At 43.7% G+C, this 23,495-nt stretch overlaps 1 protein-coding gene across 2 annotated transcripts in view; it reads left to right on the forward strand.

The window, feature by feature from the left end:
• SETBP1 (SET binding protein 1) overlaps nucleotides 1-23,495 on the forward strand; it is a 325,358-nt gene that overhangs the window by 221,920 nt on the left and 79,943 nt on the right. For both annotated transcript variants that reach the window (XM_073343442.1, XM_073343441.1), the window contains exon 3: nucleotides 6,263-9,722. In XM_073343442.1, coding sequence (XP_073199543.1) covers nucleotides 6,263-9,722 — 3,460 coding nt within the window. The remainder of the gene's footprint in view (nucleotides 1-6,262; nucleotides 9,723-23,495) is intronic.

A 23,495-nucleotide genomic window follows, 5' to 3' on the forward strand; every position in this document is an offset into this window, starting at 1 on the left:
GCACAGTTCCTCCTGGGTTGGCAGAATCCGGCCCTCTCTTTTAAGCAGTTAGCTTGCGGCTTGGACTGCATGCCAGCATAAAGGCGTAAAAGGGGGTAATACATTCCCGTATGCACCTGTGCAGGCTACCCAGATCGGCATGTGCAGTGGTAAATGGGCAGCATGCATGGAGCAAGTTGGAAGTGGGTGCTCCTCCTCCCCTTATTCTCTGGGCAGGACAGCTGAGCTGGTGCTGGATGTCCTGTCACTTGCTGCTGACACAGGTCTATGCAGCATCGCCAAGCCTGTGTGTTAAAAAACCGCGAGTCAGGCTTCAAAAATCATGAGGTTGGATTACAAATCAGGAGATTTTTTTTAAAAATAGACTACCTTGGGGTTCATTTGAGTTTTGTCCTCTGCATCCTAAGCTTTCGGGGGGGCACTTATGCTACATTTTCCCATCTTCTCTCTGCAGCCCTGAGGACTAGGAACTTCAGAATGTTCAAAAATGTTTCAAAAATGAAAACTGAGATTTTCACGCAGTCACACACATCCAGGAGCTAGGGCTTTTAGAGCGTCGCCAAATATCACGACACTCGTGCTCAAATCACAGGAGTTGGCAACACGGCAAGAGTAAATTCCTATCCCCGCCTCCCTCAAGAAAGGATGGCAGGCAGTGTGTTTCAGAATCGCTGGACAGGGAAGGAGTTCCCACATTGCTGTGATTTGGGGCCTCGTGAAGAGCAAAATGCCAACACGGGCAGGCCCTGGTGATGAAATTCTACAGATAGACCAAAAGCTAAATACGAATAAATCTTCCATTCCCATGAATGGGTCAGATTCTGCTCTCGGTGCTACTGATATAGCTACAATTAACTCTGCTGAAGCCAACAACCTATTGGAATGAGTAGCCAAGCTGCTGTATACAGTATTCTGTACTGGCAGTTGTACAAAGAAATGAATTCCAGAAAATGCAATGAGAAATAGCCATCAGCTGTTGTCTGAAGAGCCCTGTTCACAGTCACCCCCACTGAAAGCTCCAGTCCCTACGGCTATCTTTACTGCGGGGGGGGGGGGGGGTTGTTGTGAGGTTTTTTGTTTGTTTTTTGTTGTTGCTCGATCTTTGTTCACAATGCCCTTTGATTGTGGGGCTCACCCAGCAGGGGAAATTGAAGCTGAAACATTAGGGACAATGGGATCAGGCGGTGTGATCCAGATGGATACATTGGGAACAAAATACACTTAACTGCATTACTTTCAGCTAGCTGATTTGCCGGTCCTTTTAAGTAAACAGTGCCCACATATCAATTGCAGCAAGTCAAATTCGACCTGCTGCAGGCAACATGATCTCTGGTTGCCATGCTGGAGTAGCGTATGCTGAAGAATTATGTGAGAGTGGCATGCGTGTGTTTGACGGGGGAGAGTTCATCGTAAAATGATACTGGAAGAAGCTACATTAAGAGACCCAGTGGGCTGTTGCATGCTTGGGCGAATACATAGTTTTGATAGAATGTACAGATGGCACAATCCTGCAAACCCTTCCACAGGGGCTTAACTTTTGAAGTCCTGTTGAAACCAGGGTGACTCCTTTGTGCTTAAAGTAGAACATATGATTAAACAGTTGCGGGCCTGGCACCTTAGATGTCACATGTATCTCTTTTCATGGATTGCAATATAAAGCTTGTGCTTCTCTGTGGTATTATAGGAACAGCAGGGCTATAGTTAGAGATCCGTCGGTAGTTTCAGTGTCAACCTCCGCTTTGGGAGACAAGGTGATCAGAGCGGACCGGTAACTGGCTATGTCCAAACTACACCACTGCGTGAATTGCAGAGCTCACCAGAGTGTTGCTATCGAACTGCCCCATGTGGACGCTGCTGGCGGGAGCAGAAAGACGCTGCTGGCGGGAGCAGGTTTGCTTTAATGTAGACCTTTTCATTTGCACCCGCAGCATCCACACAGGACAGTTAGAGTGCAACACTTTGGGGTGCTCTGCAATTCACGCCCCTGTCATCCGTATTGCGGCTCAGTGTAGGCAAGCCCTGAGTCACAAAAAGTCCGCTGCTTTGCAGTTGGCATCCAAGTTGTCGGTCCTCAAATTATCATTACTATTTTTAGCCCTGAATTAAATATCTTTGCCTTTTTTAAGCCAAGGGTGAGGGGCATTGTGATTTTTTTTTTTTTGACTGCTGTAACCCTTACTTTTCGAATGAAATTTCTCAGGGCATTGAGTTTCACAACTCAGCCTTTTGGGAGGAACTTTAGGGTTACTTTGATTACAGCCATAGGGCTAGGTGCTCCGCTGAAGTAAAGTCCTACATCTTCATGGAAGAGAGTGGAACAGTGCCAGCTTTACACCATCAGAGCCCTGTAAGTTCTAGTTTTTGCGAGTTTTTTAAGTGAGAGATCATTATTATTTAGGGATCTTTGGGGCATAGATTGTTACTCCTGTGTTTGTACAGCACCCAGCACGACCCCAATATGGAGCTTTCTGGTTGCTGCTGCAATGTAAATATTAATGAAAAACAAAAGTCACACCAGGAAGTCTTCTCAGTGGGGTAGCTGCTTTATAGACTGATGTGAAAGCAAGAGGTATAGTCCGGGTCTGACTAAGTCGAGAGCAAACCTTCTGCTAAGAAAGCCTGCTGCTAGACTGCTTGATAAAGTGCAATGTACTTCCCCTTCCATGTCCCGCAGTCCCATTGTGAAAGCCAGCATAAGCACCCCTGTGTGTGCTCCCAGGAGATTAGGGAGGGAGTGATGGGACTGCAGTTGTGCCTGTATCTTTACTGAGGCCTGGCCAGGTATGGGATAGCTTCTGGAGCCAGTCTTGCCCCTGTGCTCTTCATACTGCACACCATAAGAACCAGGCACCATCTGGTCTGGAAGCTGAGAGCCGGCAGAAGCAGCAGGGGGACAATGAAGTTGACTATGCATCTTGTGAGCTTGATCATTATTTTAAAAAATAATGATTTTACGCTAAACACAATATTTCAGTGCCCTCCTTTTTCAGTGGCCAAAGGGGATGGAGGGAGGTGGCTACCTTTTGTAGGCCTGCCTGAAGAAAGATGTCAAATTCACAACCCTGGAAACCGAACTCCTCCATGTAAACAAGCAGATTGTGTCATCCTAGAACCCCCGAGCAAATGCAGCGCAGGTCGCATCAGTGCAGGCTCTCCCTTTACTGTCTGCTCCGTGTGATTCAGCACTGACGTAGAGGGAGCTGCTTGTAGAATGAGGGGCTAGTTATTCCTCGGGATCAGGTTACTGCTTGGGCTCTGGGAATAGGCTGAGAAGAAGGGTGCACAAACCAAAACACCTGCAATTTACAACAGCTGCACACTCTGTTTTCTCACTTTACTTTTCCTGGGAATCTTTTCCTTTCCTAAGCATGCTCAGCCCACATGCACAAATGCCGAACAATCCCCAGAACTGAAGAATCTCCAGTTACTGCTTGAGCCAGTGCACCCCAATAGCTTAAATATTATGGTGTGTTCCAACAAGGCCACATGCCTGACTTTTACATACACCCACTAAGGATCTATCACCATCCATTTCCCAGTAATATACAGGTTTGTCGGTCTCTAAACATAAATCCTGAACCTGGTAGTTCACCACCTTTAAACATAAGAACATACGAATGACCATACTGGGTTAGACCAGTGGTCCATCTAGACCAGTATTCTCTCTTCCAACAGTGGCTGGAGACAGATGCTTCAGAGGAAAGGAACAGAACAGGGTAATTATCAAGTGATCCATTCCCTGTCGTCCACTCTCAGCTTCTGGCAGTCAGAGCATTGCGTTTTATCCCTGACCTTGCCCAATAAGCATTGATGGACCTATTCTCCATAAATTTATCTAACTCTTTTTTTAACCTGGCTATACTTCTGGCCTTCAGAACATCTCCTGCTAATGAGTTCCACAATTTGATTGTGCATTGTGTGAAGAAGTACTTCCTTGTGTTTGTTTTAAATCTGCTACCTGTTAATTTCATTGGATGACCCCTGGTTCTGGTGTTGTGAAAAGGGGTAAATTTCCGTATTCACTTTCGCCACACCTTTCTTGATTTTATAGACCTCGATCATATCCCCCCTTTAGTCGTCTTTTTTCCAAGCTGAACAGCTCCAGTCTTTTGAATCTCTCCTCATCTGGAAACTGTTCCATACCCCTGATCACTTTTGTTGCCCTTCTCTTTACTTTTTCCAACTCTAATATATCTTTTTTGAGATGGGGCATCTAGAACTGCATACAGTATTCAAGGTGTGGGTTTACCATGGATTTATATAGTGGCACGATGGTATTTTCTGTCTTATGATCTATTCCTTTCTGTTAGCTTTTTTGACTGCCGCTGTACTTTGAGCAGATTTGTTTTTTAGAAATATCCACAAAGGCTCCTAGATCTCTTTCTTGAATGGTAACTGCTAATTTAGACCCCATCATTTTATATTTATAGTTGGGATTATATTTTCCAATGTGCGTTACTTTGCATTTATCAACACTGAAGTTCATCTGCCATTTTGTTGCCCACTTACTCCCATTTTGTGAGATTCCTTTGTAACTCTTTGAAGTTAGCTTTGGACTTAACTATCTTGAGTTATTTTGTGTCATCTGAAAACTTTGCCATGTCACTGTTTACCCCTTTTTCTAGATCATTTATGAACATGTTGAACAGCACTGGTCCGAGTGCAGATCCTTGGAGGACCCTGCTTTTTACCTCTCACCACCGTGAAAACTGATCATTTATTCCTGCTCTATGTTTCCTATCTTTAAATCAGTTACTGATCCACGAGAACACCTTCCCTACCCATGAATGCTAACTTTGCTTATAAGTCTTTGTGGAGGGACCTTGCCAAAACTTTCTGAAAGTCCAATTGTCCACTAGATCACCCTTCTCCACATGTTTGTTGGCACCCTAAAAGAACAAAATTTCATTTGCGGTCATTCAGGATTGGGGTGATGTAGCACTTCTGACAACCATGCTTCATAGACCTGAAAACCTCTTAGGATGGGATCTTCTTTCCCCGAAATATCTGTTATAAATCCCGAGAAAAAGAGGTTTATGGTAGTACCGCTGATATAAACTTAACTGTAATAGCCAAACTGTGGCAGTAAAATGTAGTTAGTGTTATTTTCTACTGTTCTTCCCTTGCTTACACATTTATTTTAAGTATCCCATCACGTATTTGGTATTCAGTCTAATTACAATCACAGTTTACTCCTGAAGAGTAGCTTGCAATACTACATGTATGAAACACATTTCACAGCTTGACATGGAGCATCACAAAAATGGATAGGAAATCATCATAAAACCAACAAATGATTACAGGGGAGCAAGAGTCTAGAAGTGGTCAATAAATGAAAGTGAAGTGGGTTTGTTTTGTTTGAAGGGGCTTTTGAAAATGTTATGCCTGAAACATGCATAATTTCTTCAGCTGAAGAAAGTCCATCGAGAATCAATGTGGACTTTCATTTGCTCTGCACTAGTCTTCAACATAACTGTACTCTTTATGTTATCCCTGAAGTTTGAAGGGATGTGGTCAGATTAAAAATCATATTGCAAATATTGCTTACCCAGATTGCGAATTACAGTTCATTAAAATAGAAAGAGACGTTAAAAACTAATTTGGGTCCTGATCCTACTTTACTGTATTCACATGAGTAGTCCAGTTGGGCCTACTCACATATATAAAGCTAAGCAGGTAAATAAGTCTTGGAAGATTCAGGACCATGCCTTTTCATCGCTTTTCCCTGAGGTTTCTAAAAAAAGCAGACCCGTCAATTTCATTTTCACTTTCTAGACAATGTCTTTGTCCACTTCTCCTGCACTAGCACCAGACTGTAAATTTTGAGCTGCAAACACGGGATCTGATTCTGCATCCCTCTCTGACACGGAGGGGCTGCCCGCAAAGGTAATGGTTACTCAACGTGGGAACAGGTTGCAAAATCAGGTCACTTACAAGGGAAGGTTTTGCTTGTGTTAAAAGTGTGCATGTGCAAACACACACACAAAAACCCTATATATATCCTTAGTAATTTAAAAGTGTATGGAAATATTTCTATTGGTCTTAAGGTTGCAAAAAGATGCATTTACAACTCATAAATCTGTGGTCAAGTTTCACCTGTGTCCTTTTTTAAGGCGACTTTACAAAGTATCTTGAAACTTAAGAGCAGATCATTTAAGAGTAGTTGTCCTTCAACATGCAAGTTTATAAGATCTTTACATTAATGTTTATGATGAGCCCAATAAACTTACTTTTTTTTTTTTCATTTTCTTCTGCTTTGCAGGTTTATGACCGGCCCCCAAAGCATTCTGCTCTGCACTATGACCCAGGCCTCCAACAGGACTTCACCAGTGACACCTTAAAATCAAAGCACCAGCAAAAAAGCAGCAACCAGCACCATCTTGACTGGTCAGCAAGCTCTGACACTGGATCTGCTTCTCAAAGTTGCTTCCTCAATACAGAATCCAGCCGAGAAGCAGCTAGTGCCACCAAGGTTTCTGCTCAAGAGCCAATTTCTTTCAGCAAGTCTCAAACAAAGAAATCTGGTGCAGGAAGCACATGGAGTCAGTTGTCAACCAACAATAAAGAGCTGGCTGTATGCAGTGCAGTTCCATCACCAAATAACATCACGGCAGCATCCCAGCCTAGCAATCCATCAGAGTGCAATGGGCTTTTGCCTCTAGTTGATAAAGAGGGAGGAGGCCAAATGGAGATCCCTGACCAACCCACTGGGAACACAAAGAAGAAATCCAGCAAAAAAGACTTAATAATTCAAACCATCCAAAACACAGACGTAGAATGGGTGAAAAATGCTCAAAAAGCATTTGAGAGCAAAACCCATGACAGCATGGAAGGGAAAAAGGAATCTTATTCAACGGACAAACTGCTAGAAGCATCGCCCTCGAGGCAGAACCCGAGTTCTGCTAATGGTTCTGAGAGTGACGCCAGTCACGTACGAATTACTATCCCAATAAAGACTCCAACAGCAGATATGTCTGGCCACAAAAGGAAAAAAAGGCAATCTTCAAAATCTACAGCAGATAAAACTATCCAGGAAAAAAGCCTACCTTCTGGACTTCCCGTGAGCAGTGAAGTAGCAAACAGGACTAGTTCACAACTGGAGGGGAGCAAAAAAGATCTTCGAGCCACAAAGCAAGGGAAAGCTCCCGAGAACGAGTCCCTATTGACAGCTATTGAGAGCCGTGGGATCACTGACAAAGCTCCCCCAAACAGTGCAGGTAGGCTCAGAAAATCTGCAGCTGGAACTTCCATGTCCACTCCTACCAATCTTCCTGCATCAAGCAGATTGCCAGAAGTCCAGCACCCAAAACTTGTAGCAAAACGGAGATGGACCTGCAGCAAACCTAAAAACATGCTTCAGGAAACCTCCATGGCTACATCTGAGAAGCTGATGGTGGAGCCCCCTTCAGCCTATCCCATCACTCCATCTAGCCCTCTGTATACCAATACAGACAGTCTTACTGTGATTACGCCCATCAAGAAAAAAAGAGGACGACCAAAGAAACAGCCTTTGCTCACTGTTGAAACCATCCACGAGGGGACCTCCACCAGCCCGGTCAGTCCAATCAATCGAGAATTTCCAGGCACAAAGAAAAGGAAGAGGAGACGGAACCTGGCTAAGCTGGCCCAGATGGTCCCAGGGGAGGACAAATCCATCAGTGAACTGAAATTTCACAAAAAGGTCGGCAAGCTGGGCGTGTTGGATAAGAAGACCATCAAGACCATCAACAAGATGAAGTCCCTCAAGAGGAAGAATATTCTGAATCAGATCTTGTCCTGTTCCAGCAACATAGCTTTGAAAACAAAAGCCCAGCCCCCATCCAGCCCAGGAGCTGCGACCATCGATGCCAGACTAGGGAAGCAAATAAATGTCAGCAAGAGGGGGACTATCTACATTGGCAAAAAACGGGGCAGGAAGCCAAGAGCAGAGCTGCAGCCCCCTCCAGAAGAACCTAAGACAGCCATCAAGCACTCAAGGCCTGTTTTGAGCCAGCCAGAAAACCCAGCAGTGCCTTCCAACTTGCAGTCACTTGTGGCATTGTCACCAGCAGCTATTCATCCGCTTTCAACACAGTTAGTGGGGTCTAATGGCAACCTTAGCCCTGCAAGCACTGAAACAAATTTTTCAGAGTTAAAAACTATGCCAAATCTTCAACCCATCAGTGCTCTTCCTACAAAAACCCAGAAAGGAATGCACAGTGGAACTTGGAAGCTGTCTCCACCCAGGTTAATGGCTAACTCACCTTCCCATCTGTGTGAAATAGGTTCTCTGAAAGAAGTCACGCTGTCACCAGTGAGTGAGTCTCACAGCGAGGAAACCATACCAAGCGACAGTGGAATAGGTACAGACAATAACAGCACTTCTGACCAAGCAGAAAAAAGCTCAGAATCCCGCAGGAGGTACTCTTTTGATTTCTGTACCCTGGACAATCCAGAGGCCATACCATCTGACACCAGCACAAAGAACAGGCATGGTCACCGGCAGAAGCATCTCATTGTTGATAACTTTCTCGCTCACGAGAGCATTAAAAAGCCAAAGCACAAGAGGAAAAGGAAAAGCCTGCAGAACAGAGATGACCTCCAGTTTCTTGCAGACCTCGAGGAGCTCATCAACAAGTTTCAAGTGTTCAGGATTTCCCATAGAAGCTACACGTTTTACCATGAAAATCCATATCCTAGCATTTTCAGGATTAATTTTGATCATTATTACCCTGTGCCATATATCCAGTATGACCCATTGCTCTATCTTCGCAGGACCTCTGACATGAAGTCGAAGAAGAAGCGTGGTAGACCTGCCAAAACCAATGACACCATGACAAAGGTGCCTTTTTTACAAGGGTTCGGTTACCCTATTCCCAGTGGGAGTTACTATGCACCCTATGGAATGCCTTACACATCAATGCCTATGATGAATCTTGGTTACTACGGTCAGTATCCAGCTCCTTTGTACCTGTCCCACACACTTGGAGCAGCTTCCCCATTTATGAGGCCCGCAGTGCCCCCACCCCAGTTCCATTCAGGCTCTCATATGAAGATGTCCACCACTGCCAAGCATAAAGCCAAACACGGAGTGCACCTGCAGACACCTGTGGGAATGAGCCTTGGAGATATGCAGTCCTCCTTGGCACCTCCAAAGGTTGGAGGAACCAGCCTTTCTAGTGGCCGACTTCACAAAAGAAAACACAAACATAAGCACAAGCATAAGGATGAGCGGATATTGGGGGCACATGAAGATCTGAGCGGTCTTTTTGCTAGCAAGTCCACCGGCTTCTCCAGCCATGCAATCAGTGAAAGGCTAAGTGGCTCAGACAAAGACCTCTCCTTGCTCAACGAGAAAAGCAAGCATAAGGAGAAACAGAAGCACCAGCATTGTGAAATGGGACACAAAGGCTCAAAGAGTAACTTTGAAGTGGATACACTGTCTACGTTATCGCTTTCTGATGCCCAGCAGTGGACGCAGAGCAAAGATAAAAGTGACTTGAGCAACGATCCCATTGACTCTTGCACAAAGAGATACTCGGGTAACGCTGAGACTAGTGCAAGGTCAGAGTCCCTGGACATGTTTGGTGAAATCAGTTCCTCCAGTGAAAAGCGGGACAATGATGCAAGTGGGAATAAAAGAAGAAGCTTTGAAGGGTTTGGAACGTACAGGGAAAAGGACATTCAGTCCTTCAGGATGAATAGGAAGGACAGAAGTACCTATGATTCTTCGGCCTCTTCAGGTAAGCCCTGAATTTCTAACCTGAGCAAAAAGGAGCTTGGCATTCTCAACGGTTATGTTCCTTTATAAAAGTTAGACACTTATTTCTCTGTCATTATATCATTAAACCCCCATGATTATCCAGACTTTGGATTGTTCGGGGCGCGGGGCTGGGGGTGGCAAGAATGTTGGCTAGATCTAAAGCCAAAACCTTTTAAAGACATTTTGTTATTGCATGGCATTTTTATAAATATTTTCTCTGCTTCTCTCCTATTTATCCTCACTTCTTGCCTTTCCTTTGAAAATCTCCTGGGCACTGGCTTATACAGGGTCACTGCTGTAGGTAACTGCTGGAAAGGGGAGCACTGCAGACTTTCCTCTTACTGGAATCCAGTGCCTCTGACCATGGTGAATTGAGTCTTTGCTTGCACAGCCCTTGGAAGTAGAGCCATCATACTAAAGAAAGATTCTCTCCTATGGCATGGAGAGCCTACAAAAGATGTCGGTTGATCACTAGTCTTAGTCCCATTAGGTGTGATGGGAGTTAAATGGTAGCTGTGGGACACGGAGCCAGCCCCACTAGTTGTGTGCTGTAGTGGCAATCAGGATACCCAGGTATCCTGGCGATTAGGCAGTTTTTGGATGGATAGACAGGCAGAGACCCCGGTTAGAATCCTAATCGAATTCTCTCACTTTCTGGTCAGCAGGAGTCATGCACAATCATGCACTTCAGACTGGGGTGGTAGCCAGGGGAGCCTGGTGTCACTGAAGCAATAAGCCCTAGATGATTAAGGATCAAGGTGGTTTGATTTTTAGCACTTATGACTTAGAAGAGAAGGTGGATGTGTGGGACTGGAAGGAAGGAGGGGACCTGAAGCTCCATTTAGGGCTTCAGGGCTTCTCTTCCCCACCCAGAAGAAGAAAGGGATCTGAATCTTGTCTGCAGACAGAACTGGACTTTGCATTATAAAGCTGCCTTCCTGGTAATGACACGGAGACAGGTGGTTTGCTGCAGTGTAAACAACTTTGGCTTGGGAACAATCCCAGAGCTCTTGCACCATCAGATATCCCATTGTTCTGTCATACAGCACATTTCACGCTTGGGTTCTGGAGGAGTGTGCACCTTATTGGGATGGCCAAGTTTGGAGGAGATTCAGAGCTGGATTCTGATGTGCTAGAGAGGCACATCAAATTTCGGTCATTCCTGGCCTCGAAAATGAGGAGGCAGAATCGCTGTTGGGGAAGGCCCTGGGAGGGAGTATAGAATTTATGCAGCCTGCCCATATGAGATTCTTAGGCTTTTGATTAAGAGCCAAATGCTGCTCATGTTTAAGTTAACTGGATTATTCCATTTCCTTCACTGCGACTAGGATCTGGCCTTAAGTAAAGAACAGCAAAGTTTTAAATGGGAGAGTTACTAGGTAAAGTACAAAAAATCTAATGTTCGTCCTGCCCTCCCTCTGGTGTACTAGGCAAATAGTCACTGTTTGACCAGTCTGTAACCTTTAGTCAACAGAAAACCAACCAGCAGTTTGGAAATATATCCATTAAAATTGCCATATGGAAACAGACCCATTGTAACAAATGTGTGACATACAGAAATGCTGGAATGAGACTGAATTTATTTCCTGGTCATAGCAACCAACATGGATGGGTCAGTTCATAGAATACCAGGCTTGGGAGGCACCTCAGGAGGTCATCTAGTCTAACCCCCTGCTCAAAGTAGGACCAGTCCCTAAATTGAACTCACAACCCTGGGTTTAGCAGGCCAAAGCTCAAACCACTGAGCTATCCCTTCCGTCACCCCCCCCCCCCCCCCCCCCCCGCCGTCATAGGGTGGGGTCATTATGCATGAACTGCAGTGGCTTCTATTACAATGATGATATGCCCTAACACATAAGGGTTCAGAGCCCCTATCATTTTTATCCTGAGTACATGATGGACATTACTGATTTCCCAGTATAGTAGCAATTGCACTTTCATTTTCATGAACCGGAAGAACTGCTGAATCTTAATTTTCCAAGCTAATCCATTTAATATATGAAAAGAACATTCTAACTAAAGAGGAAAAAAACTAAAATAACTGAGGACACTTTGAAATTGAGCTCTAAAATCCCCCTACATTTCCCACCAAACTGACTTTTAGTTCAGCTGAGGGTAGAATTCTTTGTTAATAAAAAGCCTGATTCATTTTGTTTTTCATTGGTGCATTATTGATGTCAATACAGAATAAGATGAAGTGGTTAGACCTGCAGTTTCTGCTTCACTGCACTCACTGTTCCAACTTTTAAAAATATCTTACTTTCATGACTGCTAATAGGTGTTGTTCCCCCATGACCTAATCCATCAAGTTGTAGATTATGAACTGTTTTCTTCATTGTCAAAGTATTATTTAGATGGAAAAATCATCCACATTTAGGTAACCAGAGCCAGCTAACCAGGGCCATAACTTGCACGACAAGAGGGAAAATATTAAAACTAAAGCACTCTGCCAAGAAAGGTCTGGAGCCAAGACTGCTCATTAAAGTCCAAGACCATCTGTCTACTTATGATCTTCTAAGATCTCAATGCCACTTTTTTTTTTTTTTTTGCCTTTCCCCTTCATTGGTATTCCCGGTTGCAGTCTGCTCTTGAAATTGTCCTCAGCTATTAACTGGTGTCCACTGAGGATGGATTAAACTTTTCCATGATAACCTTGACCTTCTTTCTCCTAACTTACCTTGTATTTCATGAAAATGAGAGCCAGGAAAGCACTGTGAAACATGTAGCTCTCCAGCTGGAGGCTGTTCCATAGCTGTGATAATTCTCATTATCAGGCAGTTTTAATCTCCTACTGTTTACATCTAATATATAATAATGATAAAGAAAGGCTTCCTGAATATTCAGACTAAAGTTTAATGCAGATTCACATCAGACTTTCAGGGCAGCGTTGTCCTATTCTGGTAAATCTTATTGCATGATGTTTCAGTCACATGTCTTCAGCAGTATATGTGCATCATTTATATCTCCAGGTTCCTCTTTACTATATATTGCTGGAGGTAAGATATGCAACTAAAAGTATGCTGTATAAGGAGATAGCCATGATAAAAGTCAGGAGGGAACCATTTAATTCGATCGAGTCCCCATATACTCCTAACAGTTTGCCGTGAAATGGGCTGCTGGAAGTGCTATTTCATTTTTTTTAAAATCACTATTTGTATTCCAGTAGTACCTGAAGGCCCCGGTAGAGATCAGAACCCCACTGGGCTACAAATCGGTCACACACAGAGCAAGAGATGGTCCCTTCCCTGAAGAGCTTTCAATCTCAGTAGATAAAAGGATCAAAGAATCATGATCCCCATTTTACAGATAAGAAATAGAGATATTCAGGGATTTGTATCACATGGGGGGTATAATGAGGGAAGTATAATAGCAGTTCCTTCCCTCCCTCCCATAAGTGCTGTGACAATAAATACATTAAAGCTTATGAAGTCCATAGCTACTCTGGCCATGGAGGTCCTATAAGTACCATAGATAGATGCTATCCAATTAAATATAGGTTGTGAGTCTAATGGAGACAGCAGCAAAGACTGATAACCAAAAAGCTACTCTGTACAGCACTGTATTACTGTATATCCCTTTCCTGAGATTGATCACGATCTAGGGGTTATTTTATGCTTAGATTATCTCTGCAGGTCTTTGTAATTGAAGATTACACAGGAAGAGATTATCTAGCACGCATATCAGACATCCTGGCTCAAACATCAGCTAATAGGGACAAGGTTTTCATCAGATACAGTGTAGATACTATGCACTGTCAATTTACAGGAGTATAAAGTTAATCATATGCAGCTATTAAGAAAGGTAGTAATCATCAATCTCCAAGTGTCAGGTATTTAGCATGATGAACATGCATTATAACTTAATACTTAACTCTCCTACAAAATATCCTGTAGTCCCAGACTCCACCACTCCACATGGCACCAGTTTAACTCAAAAGTTCAGTGGAATCAGTATCTCCTTTAGATCACGGATGTGAAGTACAAACAGATGAAGCTAAGAGAACCAGCAAAGAGGTCGGACCAAGGTCTAGGCATCAGCCAATGCCTGCTAGAACATACAACGGATCTGTCTGTCTTTTTAACAGTTAACCAAAAACATGACAAAAGGGAGAGTAGGAGAAATATTGGGCTAAGGATCTAGAACAAGTGATACAATGAAATGGATGCATAACCATTCCAGTGCTGATACGGTATATACTGCTTTAGAGGCAATCCCGCAAACACACAAGTGAGTAGCTTAACTCGCTCGAGTAGTTCCATTTTAATCAATGGGACTTCTCCCATCACTAACGTTATCCTCATGCCTAAGTGTTTGTAGGAATGGGCCATCTACGCAGCACAGAATAAATCTCTGGAAATCCTCACCAAATAGTCCAGTAGTGTTGCCTGATTTAAAACAAGACTTGATTTGCACATAAACAAGCATGGCAAACTGTTGGCAAAGTCGAAACCTGTTTTGTTTTTTTGAGGGACAGCCTACACTGTTCTCTGATGCTGCTGCACCCTCTCAATGGGCAGATGGAGAGAGCTACTTTTCACTAGTGGGTAAAGTGATTCCTCTTTCTGTGTGCAGAGAATACCATGTTAGGGATAGTCAGATAGTATTAGTCCACCCCTTTATTCAGCAAATATTGCTGTGGCTTGCTGAATATCGTATTCCATGAGTAGGTTTTTGTAGTTCCACAGTCTAGATCCGATTGCATATTCGGCAGTGAATATGTTATTGGATGAATAGCAGCACAATTTTTCAAAAAAGATATTTGATTAATGTGTTCTTTCTGGTGAATGTTTTCTCATTCAACCTGCTCTGAGATATCTATATGTATTTCTATGCTGATCAGATCTTATATGTATAGATGATATGTATTATTATTTATTTTTTGTATTATCCAAGCATCTAAGACCCCTAGTCGTGAACCTACATTGTGTTAGGTGATGTACAAACACAGACCAAAGTGCATGTGTGTGTGTGTGTGTGTGTGTTCCCTGCTCTGCCACAGACCTCCTATAAGACCTAGTCAGGTTGCTTAGCTCCTCTGAGCCCTACCTGTAAAATGGGGGTAGTAACACCTTCCTACCTTGCCGGAGTATTGTGCGGATAAGTTCGTTAAAGATTGTTAGGTGCTCAGATATTTTAGGGATGAGGCCAGATAAGTCCCTGAGATAGATACGAACATGATATTCAGCTGATCAATTTCATTTCCCGTACACGTTTGACATATTAACTAGCTTCATGCTGCCTACAGATGCATCTCCACTGTGTCTGCTTCTCACATTCAAAGCCCTGAGTAGCTTCAAACACCTGCCATTTAAAATCAACCCATAAAGTCATAAGTTTGCTTCTGTCCACAGGATCTGAGGGACAGAACAGGTAATATTCAGTTACAGGTTGAAGGTTTGATATGTCACGACTCAGCAGGGCTTGCATGGGAGCTTTACCCAGGGCCATTCTTTATGTATTCATTCACCTACATCACAGTGTCTGTTGTAGCCGCTAGATGCTTAGGGATCCCTTAAAAATGCAACTACAAACTAATTGTGTCCATGGCCTCAGAAAAGATCTCCTGGGCCTTTAGGATACATTGCTGCCTGGTTTGCTTTCTGCAGTGTTAGTTATATGCCACTGCAGACGCAGAAAGCCATACTAGCCTGACCATGCTCTGCTCTAGTCTGGCACTTCCTGTGTAGAAGGGATGAACAGAGAAAATAATAGACAGGAGGAATACAATGAATCAATATGGATCAGTCCAAACGGCAGCAGCCTCAGCATACCAGCTGCCTGTCAGTGTGAAGTTTTTGTAGGCATCACAGCAACGGAGGGTTAAGAGCATTTTAATTAACAGCTTTAGCTTGATTTCCTGCAACATTAACGTTAAATAATAATTTAGAGAAAAGAGTCTTCTATTTAGAGAGCAGATACAAATTGACTTGACTGAGAAAGACAAACGTGGAACAATTCCCAGGTAGGTGTAGAAAGAGAGCGATCCTAGGGGAGAAGTTTTGGATTTCTGTTTCATCTTCAAAGTGAGTCTTTACATTTAAGTAAGCATTTGAGAGGGCTGAAGAAATCTTAATAGTAATCAACAGTGTCGCTTAGTGGATGGCATGCAGCAGTTTGCACTTTGCTTCAGCACCAAATCGGACTTATTTTGCACATAGATTAGTGGTAATTGCAAGAAACTCAGGGAGCACAGATGACTGACTGCAATACAACATCAACTGTTAAACAAAGGAAGGGCTAGATGGCTCATAGGAGTTTAGTAATGAGAGATTTACGCCGTCAGGTCACTGGTTAAAATCTGGTCTACAGTAATAGTGACCGAAAGTCAAATAAGGGTGCTGACATCATAGTGATGCTGGAATACAACTGTAATGATGCGGTTGCATGATCAGTCAAACAAAGCCTTTATATAACCAAGTTAAATAAATAGAGAGCCAGTTTTGCTTTACATGGGGACCTGGCCAAGATGACTCATAAACTGCCGTATCTGTCATGTCTGAAACTGTGTGTAACGAGAGTAACTGCCCTGGCCCCAGTGGAGTTATTTCTGCTTGACTTCTCTGTTAAAGTGATATCAAAATCTGACCAAACCACCCACTCTTAGACAGCACTAGAAAGCTACTAGGCACACCATGGTACATGACTATTCTATGGAATGCCAAACAGATAGAAAGCAGAATGGCTCCAGAATTGTAAATTGGACTATTGAGGTTTTTCACCTCTAGTTCAATTCCACCCAAGATTGCTAAGGATGGAGAGTTGTTACCATCTGATGGTGGTTTGGTAGCCTATCTGAAGTCACATGGTTTTACCCCAGCTGCCAGGGATTGGGAGAGTTCATCTCATGAAAGCTACAACCACACGTGTCCTCCCGGTTGGCATTCTCAGATGAATGACAGTGTGCATGGAGTGGTGCTCTTACTTGGTTGTCTTTGAGGTAGGGAAGCTTGTCCTGCCAGTACACATTCTGTGGAGAAAGAGGAGACTTCTGTCATTCAGATGGTTCCAAGACCATTACATTCACTCAGTATCTTTCACCTCACCCACCCACGTGCCCTCAGAAGTTTAGTCTTGTAACATCTTTCACCCCAGCAAAGTCTCTCTGCCCTCTTCGTTAAATTTTATGGGACAGATTGTGGTTCCTGCTTTAGTACAAAGCAACCAGAAAGCCAGATCAAGCCTCATCTCTTGCTTAGGATGAACCTCCAGGTGGCATAGAGCTGTCATTGTGGTTTGCTGTTGTCACCCTTCCTGGCTCCCAGTACAGTGGGAGAAGGGGGCATAGACAAAAGTCTCTCTGTACTCCAACTATTTTTAGGTGGCAGAACAACCTCTTGGGGCTATGGACAGCCAGGTGTAAATTAGAGCAGCCTTTAAACTGCTGTAGCTTCAGAGACTGGATCGGCCCTTGGCCTGCCCTAGGATCATTTTTCCCAGTCTGTGTTGACATAGCTTGGACCCTGCTCACAACTGGGGCCTATGTGTACCTTCACATCCTTTGTTGTTTTAATCATAGTTTTAAAATAAAAACCTGGGAGAGTTGCAGATTTGAGGGGGGGAAAGGTAGACACCAGATTAGTGCAAATTTCCTGTTTTTGTTCTTAGCACAAAACCTCAAAATCACTTTGAACCAGTTCCCTGACCTCAAGTATGTACCAGAGTGTGGGTGGAGTCGCACATTTCACAAATGGGCCCTCTAGAGTGTACACCAAAGAAATTGTCTCCAGGCAGGGCAGGGTAGAGTTTGTGCACGTGTGTTCAGTAACCCTGTAACCTCTGCATCACCCCTGGGCATTGGAACACAGACCGTGTTCTTTCCATGAAATGAACTGAATGACACAAATGAGGTACGATCAGAAATTTGAGACATTTGCAACAGGATGTGTCTGTGAGATGCCAGGCAGACACTGGGAATTGCCAGCCTGCTTTTGAGATTTGTTGTCATTCAGTTGATTTGGTTTTAATGACTGCATCTCCTTAAAGGAGGGATTACATTGCATTAAAATATATGGCACAATCTGATCTAATCTTCTCTTAAAAATTAATGCACAGCATTATATAGCAGAGTGTGCATTTCGCAAGCACGACACTCACTAGCTCCTACAGTGTACGGTAACAGTGATATGTGTGATAAGATAGATCTTTCTAATAATACTGTGCAATGCAGCTGCTAGTTAGTAAAGCAGCGAGGGGTATGTGTCAGTGAGTGGGTGTGTGGTTCCAAGTAACAATGATTTCCTCCCACACTGAAAATGTACCCATTAAAGTTAGCCAAATGAGCTGCCCAGGTTCTTTCAGAAAAGGATGAACTTGGAAATATTTAACAGCGTCATTCTTGTGTTTAACACAACGAGGAATCCAGTGAAAGCGACAGAGAGTCCTGTGGCACCTTATAGACTAACAGACGTATTGGAGCATGAGCTGTCGTGGGTGAATACCCACTTCTTCAGATGCAACGTTTTTTCATGGGTAAAAAAACCCACTTCTTCAGATGCAACGTTTTTTACCCACGAACGTTTATGGCCAAATAAATCTGTTTGTCTTTAAGGTGCCATCGGACTCCTCGTTGTTTTTGTGACTACCAACTAACACGGCTACCCCTCTGATTCTTCTGTTAGGGTGTGGTTAGAGAAGGAGGCAGTAGTCCAGATTCTTCTCTCACTTAAATCAGGATGAACTCTAATTGAAGTCACAAGATTCCCTATCATATAAAATCGGTGTGAAGCAGGCCCAGATTCAGGATTCCTGAGTTCTCATCCAAGATCTACTACTGCCTAGCTGCATAACTTCAACAAGTTACTTAATCTCTCCTGGTTTTCCCTTTGAGAGGATGATATTATAATACTTGCCTACTTCTCAGGGTGTTGCATGACTTAATTAATGCCGATAAAGTGCTTTGAAATGCTGGAATGAGAGGACTCAAAGAATTATTGTTACTTTATTGCACTTTCTGCTTCAGTTTTCATGCCTGACCTGAACATAAAGTCAGTCAGCAGCAAACATTTCTGCATCCTCTCGTTCAGAAGCTTTTGTGAATCAGGAAGCCTAATGAAAATGTGAATGATATTGGTATGTTTATACTGTTCTCAATGTTCAGGGGAAGAGACATCACTTCTCACTTGTCGAAGTGCATGCAGCGTACTCGTTCTTCTGTTTCTTAATATATTGCCTTACTAAATCCCCACTTACCCAGTGTTTAGTGTTTATACAGGATGTGCAACGGGGTAGAGGGAGATATGATAGTCATCCTGTGATTTACAGAAGACCTAATTAATCCCCAGTGACAATGCCACACAGAACAGGGACTCCTCCTGAGCCCTTGAAACTGTTATCTCTTAACTCTCTTTCATTCCTCTGTTTTCTTATTATGACTGATGTTAATTATAGTGATGTAGCTTCGGTGACTGGCAACACACACCCAAGAGAACGCTGCTGTCTCCCAGATAGTCTCCCCATGGAGCTGGTGTTGGTTTAGCATACAAACTCATTGAATCCAGCCTCTAGGTTACTCTGTTTCATCAAATCAGAAAGCAGCTCATTAGGCAGCTACTCCGGTTTAATTGTTTTAGGTAAGTAAACACATCAGCACAGCATGCATAAACTCACTAGCCAAGCACTTACCCCTTCACTGCGAGAAAAACTCTGCAATCCCAGGTTTCGGTGCTTCGGTGTTTAGAAGCTAATGGATTACACAGAGCAGAGAGGGTAACATGAACAATGGATGGTGTAAAAATACCCGCTTACGTCAGCAAGCACTGACCCCTGCCATGTGATGGGTATATAAACCTTTGTGACTCTGGCCCTGTCCTGGGACCAGGAAATAACATTTATTCTCTTTCTATCACTGCTGTTTCTCCCACCCCTGCCTCCCGTTACAGATGGTGCTTAACTTAAGCTCCCCATTCATTTCCCCCACCCTGTTATTAGAAATGGAAATGCAATGAAGATCCAGGTAAAATTATCTACTGTGAGTGATCAATTGTCCATTTTTTAATGGTGCCCACTGCTAATTAGCTCTTAGGCTCACATTCAGACAGAAGTGAAACTCGCATGAGCACAACTCTGCTGACTTAACGGAAGCCAGTGGAATTGCATTTGTTTTACACCAGCTCTGCTGTAGGCTCTTTATTGCTAACGGCTACATAAAGACAACAGTGTACCACTGTGTTTGAGTCTCAGTAGCTCTTACTACAATGCTAGCATAAAGGTATGAGTAGACACTGAAGATGGATATAGACCAATATTGACAGTCATCTAGCCCACACACACCTCTACCAATATCAAATTGTACTCAGCAGTATGTTCTTCAGATATTTTTCCAGATCAGCTTTAAATGACTGAAATAAAGTGAAATAAAGTGGATTCCACCACTTTCCTGGGAGGCTATTCCACAGTCAGATAGACCTCACTGTTAGGACATAATTTCCAAATATTAAACCTCCTATCTATATGCAGCTAGTAGTGTTATACAGGATACGGACCCTGGACTTCAGGAAAGCAGACTTCGACTCCCTCAGGGAACGGATGGCCAGGATCCCCTGGGGGACTAACATGAAGGGGAAAGGAGTCCAGGAGAGCTGGCTGTATTTCAAGGAATCCCTGTTGAGGTTACAGGGACAAACCATCCCGATGAGTCGAAAGAATAGTAAATATGGCAGGCGACCAGCTTGGCTTAATGGTGAAATCCTAGCGGATCTTAAACATAAAAAAGAAGCTTACAAGAAGTGGAAGGTTGGACATATGACCAGGGAAGAGTATAAAAATATTGCTCGGGCATGTAGGAATGATATCAGGAGGGCCAAATCGCACCTGGAGCTGCAGCTAGCAAGAGATGTCAAGAGTAACAAGAAGGGTTTCTTCAGGTATGTTGGCAACAAGAAGAAAGCCAAGGAAAGTGTGGGCCCCTTACTGAATGAGGGAGGCAACCTAGTGACAGAGGATGTGGAAAAAGCTAATGTACTCAATGCTTTTTTTGTCTCTGTCTTCACTAACAAGGTCAGCTCCCAGACTGCTGCGCTGGGCATCACAAAACGGGGAAGAGATGGCCAGCCCTCTGTGGAGATAGAGGTGGTTAGGGACTATTTAGAAAAGCTGGACGTGCACAAGTCCATGGGGCCGGACGAGTTGCATCCGAGAGTGCTGAAGGAATTGGCGGCTGTGATTGCAGAGCCATTGGCCATTATCTTTGAAAACTCGTGGCGAACGGGGGAAGTCCCGGATGACTGGAAAAAGGCTAATGTAGTGCCAATCTTTAAAAAAGGGAAGGAGGAGGATCCTGGGAACTACAGGCCAGTCAGCCTCACCTCAGTCCCCGGAAAAATCATGGAGCAGGTCCTCAAAGAATCAATCCTGAAGCACTTGCATGAGAGGAAAGTGATCAGGAACAGCCAGCATGGATTCACCAAGGGAAGGTCATGCCTGACTAATCTAATCGCCTTTTATGATGAGATTACTGGTTCTGTGGATGAAGGGAAAGCAGTGGATGTATTGTTTCTTGACTTTAGCAAAGCTTTTGACACGGTCTCCCACAGTATTCTTGTCAGCAAGTTAAGGAAGTATGGGCTGGATGAATGCACTATAAGGTGGGTAGAAAGCTGGCTAGATTGTCGGGCTCAACGGGTAGTGATCAATGGCTCCATGTCTAGTTGGCAGCCGGTGTCAAGTGGAGTGCCCCAGCGGTCGGTCCTGGGGCCGGTTTTGTTCAATATCTTCATAAATGATCTGGAGGATGGTGTAGATTGCACTCTCAGCAAATTTGCGGATGATACTAAACTGGGAGGAGTGGTAGATACGCTGGAGGGGAGGGATAGGATACAGAGGGACCTAGACAAATTGGAGGATTGGGCCAAAAGAAATCTGATGAGGTTCAATAAGGATAAGTGCAGGGTCCTGCACTTAGGACGGAAGAATCCAATGCACCGCTACAGACTAGGGGCCGAATTGCTAGGCAGCAGTTCTGCGGAAAAGGACCTAGGGGTGACAGTGGATGAGAAGCTGGATATGAGTCAGCAGTGTGCCCTTGTTGCCAAGAAGGCCAATGGCATTTTGGGATGTATAAGTAGGGGCATAGCGAGCAGATCGAGGGACGTGATCGTTCCCCTCTATTCGACATTGGTGAGGCCTCACCTGGAGTACTATGTCCAGTTTTGGGCCCCACACTACAAGAAGGATGTGGATAAATTGGAGAGAGTCCAGCGAAGGGCAACAAAAATGATTAGGGGTCTAGAACACATGACTTATGAGGAGAGGCTGAGGGAGCTGGGATTGTTTAGTCTGCAGAAGAGAAGAATGAGGGGGGATTTGATAGCTGCTTTCAACTACCTGAAAGGGGGTTCCAAAGAGGATGGCTCTAGACTGTTCTCAATGGTAGCAGATGACAGAACGAGGAGTAATGGTCTCAAGTTGCAGTGGGGGAGGTTTAGATTGGATATTAGGAAAAACTTTTTCACTATGAGGGTGGTGAAACACTGGAATGTGTTACCTAGGGAGGTGGTAGAATCTCCTTCCTTAGAGGTTTTTAAGGTCAGGCTTGACAAAGCCCTGGCTGGGATGATTTAACTGGGAATTGGTCCTGCTTCGAGCAGGGGGTTGGACTAGATGACCTTCTGGGGTCCCTTCCAATCCTGATATTCTATGATTCTATGATTTTATACATGTCCAACCAACATTCTTTAGACTTTGCCAGTGTAGTATAATTTTCAGAGTAACAGCCGTGTTACTCTGTATTCGCAAAAAGAAAAGGAGTACTTGTGGCACCTTAGAGACTAACCAATTTATTTGAGCATGAGCTTTCGTGAGCTACAGCTCACTTCATCGGATGCATGCCGTGGAAACTGCAGCAGACTTTATTTATACACAGAGAATATGAAAAAATACCTCCTCCCACCCCACTGTCCTGCTGGTAATAGCTTATCTAAAGTGATCATCAGGTGGGCCATTTCCAGCACAAATCCAGGTTTTCTCACCCTCCACCCCCCCACACAAATTCACTCTCCTGCTGGTGATAGCCCATCCAAAGTGACAACTCTTTACACAATGTGCATGATAATAAAGTTGGGCCATTTCCTGCACAAATCCAGGTTCTCCCACCCCCTGACCCCCCTCCCAAAAACCACACACACAGACTCACTATCCTGCTGGTAATAGCTCATCCAAAGTGACCATTCTCCCTACAATGTGCATAATTAAGGTGGGCCATTTCCAGCACAAATCCAGGTTTTCTCACATCCCCCCCACACAAACTCACTCTCCTGCTGGTAATAGCTCATCCAAACTGACCACTCTCCAAGTTTAAATCCAAGTTAAACCAGAACATCTGGGGGGGGGGGGGGTAGGAAAAAACAAGATAGTATAATTTTGTAATTCTTGCCTTGTTTAAAATTGAGTAAAGGCACTTCAAAGGAATATGAAATTAACCAGAAGGATCATTGCAGCTTTACAAATCTATATTAATAGCCAAAAAAGGCACTGATCCCACTTTCTTGTAACTAGAAATGTACCAAATCCAAAATGTGCCCCTAATATTTTACCTTAAAAGACCAAATCGCAACTTGGGTTATCTTTCAGTAGGAACTTTATAGATTTTCCCAGCTTTCAAGGGAGTTCTTTAGAGAGTTTTGTTTCATCCAAATGACATTGTTCTCTTGATGAATATCAGACTCCTACAAGGAAATTTGCCATTCGGGGATTACATTAGTTTAAAAGGTCCTAGAAGATAATGTAAAAGAGAGAGAGTGAGAGATTTGCAGAAGGT

Source organism: Lepidochelys kempii, chromosome 5 (genome assembly GCF_965140265.1).
Source record: "Lepidochelys kempii isolate rLepKem1 chromosome 5, rLepKem1.hap2, whole genome shotgun sequence".
In the NCBI taxonomy this organism is placed as follows: domain Eukaryota; kingdom Metazoa; phylum Chordata; order Testudines; family Cheloniidae; genus Lepidochelys; species Lepidochelys kempii.